Source organism: Lycium barbarum, chromosome 9, assembly GCF_019175385.1.
Source record: "Lycium barbarum isolate Lr01 chromosome 9, ASM1917538v2, whole genome shotgun sequence".
Lineage (NCBI taxonomy): Eukaryota > Viridiplantae > Streptophyta > Magnoliopsida > Solanales > Solanaceae > Lycium > Lycium barbarum.
The window spans coordinates 16,682,153-16,687,159 of NC_083345.1; the positions used below are offsets into that span (position 1 = coordinate 16,682,153).

Below are 5,007 nucleotides of genomic sequence, written 5' to 3' on the forward strand. Positions count from 1 at the left end.
TTGAGGGACTTGTGTTTTAGGTCACACATTTGATTGGCTCTGCACCAAGTGAACTGACTTTAGAGGGGTGAGCTCATCATCTCTGCATTTTGAAGGCTGCAGTTGGCCCAAAGGGTCAGCTCCAGGCGAATTTCTTGATGTAAAAAAAATGCTGATACTGGGAAAGGTTGCTTGTGGAGTTGTCAATCACTGTGTGGAAAGAGCTGCTGCTTACTTGCTGATAACTGATAAAGGTGATTTCCGGAGGGGGAAGGATTAGGGTTGACTATAAACAGGATGATACAGATTTCTTAAACAGTAGTAATAGATCTGACTCTCCATGGGATTACACTTTACACTGGGTATGTTGTTGTTATAGAAATAGATCTCACTGTTCTCGTCAACGTGGAGGGATTTGTACATGTTCCTCTTATTTCGTCATCGTTTCTCTTTAGCTCAGGGAGTGGCTAAAATTTGGATGGATGTAACGTCGATGCTATTCCCTTAATAGTCGTAGAAAATCAGATTTTATGGATTTTGGATTCTAGTCTTGGAGTTATTAGGTTCTAAATTTATATTTATATTACATTTTAAATAATTTATAGAATTTGGATCAAAATTATTGAGTTTTGCGGAACACATGCAAATTATATGTGGGCCTGTAAATGCCGTATACGTGCATCCTAAGCCATTACGTTATACTTCATTCTGTTTACCCTTCGTGTTAAATGGTCTGTGCCCCTTTCTTAATCAATTAGTTAACGAAACCTCAATCTAAAAGTTTGTGGTCAATTATGTAAGTACCTTATTTTTAATGCTCTCTATTTATTGTGATCCTATTGGAATAATTTTTTATTAAGAGATTGAATTACGAGAACAAGACTGTTTTATGTTACCAAGTTTGAGTCGTATATTTAACAAACTGAATCTAATATTTGAGTGAAGAATAATGGAGAGATGGGTTCATCATTCCCGAGTTTTGAATGGTGCGGTTGGCCCAAAGAGGCTAGGCGGATTTTTTGAAAGCACAGCGTTTTTTGTTTTGTTTTTTTATTTTATAATAATTGTGCCCAAGTCAATTTGCTCGTACCTTAACTAAATTCACAAGATACTTAAAAGCCTCTCACACTATAAATATTAGATAACTCTATCCAATAGGGCTTTGATAGTTGATAGATTGAAAGAAATTACTAACTAGTAATCATTTTTTGCCTGCGCTCAAATTTAAATTTGAAATATCTCAATTTACAGACTCTTTCGTTAATTATTAGAGCATACCCTTGTGAGCAAGACAAAATGGGACCTAATTCAAAATTCCTTACATGACAGGTTCCTCTCCACCCTTCTTAGTCTTACTTTCTTTATTATATTGGGGAATTTTTGCTCTTGGTCCGCTAACTCCAAGGCTGGTGGGTGGAGATAGAGCCTCTAGCGCCAATGTCGATGAATCAAAGGTGTCTTTTTATGGTATGGAATAGGAAGAGCAAGAATGGAACCGCTATCGCTTGTCCTATCATCCGCGATGAGCTTCTTTCATTCGTCAGTATGGGGTAGGTAGAGTCCTTTGCTCGTATGCTTGGCATTAGTATAGTCGCACCAGTCTGAAAAAAGCACCTTTAAAACCTTTCAAAAATATGTTATTCATATTTCCTTTGTCCATTCAACCATGTGCTGATGGAACCGCTCTCAATGTCCACACCCTTCCAATTCCAACTACCAATCCAATAAACTATATTACTGTAACAAATTATGGATAAAGATACAAGAAATTGCTAATAAAGTAAGGACATGCATCAATCTACACGTGGACAACTAGACAGAGCAACAAACTAGTTTGTCATACTTATGAAGCTAACATCTGTCAACCTCAAGTGCCACCATTTTATGTCATGTCATCTCTTTTATAAGACGGTGAATTTTGGAACAACCTAAAACTTCATTACTTATTTTTATGCTCAAAGAAGTACCCATGTCTACAAACATTTTTTACCTCCTCTTCCTCTTCTTTTCAACTACAGCAGCTTCAAGAAATGAGAAGCCATCAGCCTATGAAGAGCTACAGCGTTATGATTTCCCAATGGGGATTCTTCCAAAAGGGGTGAAAGACTATGAATTAAACACAAAAACAGGTGAATTCGCAGCTTATCTTAATTCTACATGCAGCTTCAGATTGGAGAACTCGTATCAGCTAAATTACGAGCCTGTTATAAAAGGGGTTATTTCCAAAGGCAGGCTTAGAAAACTGAGTGGTGTTAGTGTTAAGGTGTTATTGGTATGGGTCAACATTGTTGAAGTTAAGCGAAAAGGTGACAATCTTGAGTTTTCAGTTGGGCTCGCGTCGGCGAATTTTCCGGTTGACAACTTTGAGGAATGCCCACTGTGTGGGTGTGGATTGGATTGTACTGATGAAGAGGAGAACAAGTTTGGGCAGAATAATCTTGTATCTTCTTCGTAGAGTAGGTACTCTGATTTTCCTATGTGTCACTGTGTTAGTGTAACAATATCTTCAAGAAATAAGAACAAAGGCAGGTGCCTTGTCAAATTTGGCTTTTTTTTAAATCCATTTTTTCTTTTTTTTTTTAAGAAAAGTAAGATATTTAAATTGAGACAGAGTACATGATTTATACTAAATGCAAGTGAGCTTTATTGATCACTTAGTCTTGCATTTCCTCGAAGAACCAACTATCGGAACAAAAGTAAAAGAAGAAAAGGAGATTAAGAGAAACGGTAATTGCATTGATAGATATGCTTGTGTTTGGAGAAACGATTTTTATCCATAGAAGGCAAATATCAGACGAGGCAATGTGGCAACGTGGGAATCTAGAATGGAAGGTCTAGTAAGTTAAATAGGAGTCCATATTCTAACTCCAATCTTTCCTCTAAGGGGGCAATCAAGTCCAATAATTGCAGTATACGATAAAGGGGTCATGTGGTTGAAGATACAGAAATAATATCCTAGCATGAAATTCACATAAGATGATGTATTTGGTTGGTCATATAAGAAAGAATAATTATGCATAACCAAAATCACTGCACAACTAATGTAGCGCTTGGTTGGTAGTATTCAATAATATTAGAACTAAGTTGTGTTGCAAGCAAGATAGGCGAGAAAGAATGAGTCATTGCCCTTCTCTAATCCTGATTTCCCAGCCTGCTGAGAGAAAATAATTAAATGTGTTCTATTTATTGAATGGGTTTCTATGATCGGTCACGGCCCCTCGCTCGAAGGCGCCTTGAGATTGTCTCGTAGTTCCTATGAGCGGAGATGATGGGGTTGGTTTATGAATGAATTGTTTTTTTTCCTCTGTTCCTTCTGCCGTATTTCGCGCAAAAGGGTTTGAAGGGAGATAGTACATCAAGTTAGGATTTGAAGGGAGATAATACATCAAGTTGTTTGCAGGGCTTACTTGAACCTCTTTCCCACATGTAAGATGAAAGTACCATGAAACGAGTAAAACATTCGTCAAATGTCCGACACATATTTATTGGATATGTATTCTGCATACTAAATCTGAATAACTCCGTATCCTACTTCCTCTACGTTCTTGATAATTCATTTTTGTCTTCTGCGTCACATTCTGATCCTCTTTTCTATCACTTAGAAAAAGTAAACATTTGATTCAGGTTCAATAAATTAGACATTCAGGTTCAATAAATTAGATATCCAATCCATTATCTCTAATATAAGAGGTAGGCAACAACTCTCTAACTAGAGAGTTTATAGTCACCTTGCGTCAGGATATCAGAACATCAAGCGAATCGACAATCGTAAAGTGACTTAGGAACAAGTTTAAGAGTTGCGGTTATTTTTTATTTGTTGATTGACTTTGCGTTTGTGTATCATAATCCCTATAAAATATCCCTATATTAATCATTACACGGTAATTCTTTCATTTCCATACAAATAATATTTACATGATGTTATAATCTTGTCCAAAAAATTTCTACGTTATAATCTTCGTATAATTAACCTGTGAAGTTGTGAACCAAAGTAATTGAGCTTTTGGTTAGTCTGTGGACCTGAGTGCGAAAAGATGGTGATGGTGCAAGTATTAATGTTAAATTGGGGGCTTAAAGATGCAATTCTTGATTAAATTTTGTTTTGTAGCTTAAAAAGAAGACACGATACACTAATGAGAACAATTCATTCTTGTATACGGTAAAAAATCGGATATGGGTAAGTCCGGTGAAACAATTTATCGGGGGAAGAAAGGGGCCGAGAGTTCGGACGAGGGAGTCACCTTTCCGGATAAGCGCTTTGATCAAAGCCAAGCAGAGGCGCCATCTGGCCCGGTCTCTATGTCACCGAAGGTTCGGGGTCCCATTCCGAGGTCTCATCCCTATTGGTCCGGTCTCCGTGCGTCCGTTGGTCCGTTGTGACCGTTGCTGGAACGCATCAGTGGTGTCACGTCATAGTCGGCTACCAACTATGCGTGTGTCAGACGGCGCCGTCAGTCTAATCCCACCTAATCCGTGCAGGGGCTGTCCCTTTTATTACTATTTTATTAATTCATATGGGAGGAGGCCCATGGGCTCACTGGTATAAATAGGGCATTCCCTCCTCCCTTTGGGGGTTGGCTCATCTTTTCACTTTCAAGAACATTTGTAACACAACATATATATATATATATATATATATATAATTCTTGTTATCCAAATACGATTCAGTCCATTACAAATTCGGTCTTTTATGCCATATTCCTTCAATCAACTCGCCATATGTGCAATAGATCCGACATTTATACCTGTTATTCGTGTATTAACAAGCATTCACACCAGCTCTTTGTGATCCACATTTAGGCCCAAGAACATATCCTATATCCGCATATAAATTCAATTGGTTACCAAAATCGGGATAAACAATTCTACCGAAGGGCTTCAATCAGTCTCTTTCCGTATTTCATCTGTTCCTCCTCCACCGTTTATGAAGTGTTTCATCTCAATTTTTCTTTTATCTTTTCCTTCTCTCAATATTCAAAGTTTGATCTCAAAAGTTTTGTTTAAAAATAAATAGAATTTATATTTAAG

General features: G+C 37.4%; 1 protein-coding gene across 1 annotated transcript; it reads left to right on the forward strand.

The window, feature by feature from the left end:
- The first annotated feature begins 1,915 nt into the window (after window positions 1–1,915).
- On the forward strand, window positions 1,916–2,521 carry LOC132610938 (uncharacterized). The gene has a single exon (XM_060325346.1). It carries the CDS (start codon window positions 1,931–1,933, stop codon window positions 2,432–2,434), a length of 504 nt encoding a protein of 167 aa, XP_060181329.1. The 5' UTR covers window positions 1,916–1,930; the 3' UTR covers window positions 2,435–2,521.
- Window positions 2,522–5,007: the final 2,486 nt, after the last annotated feature.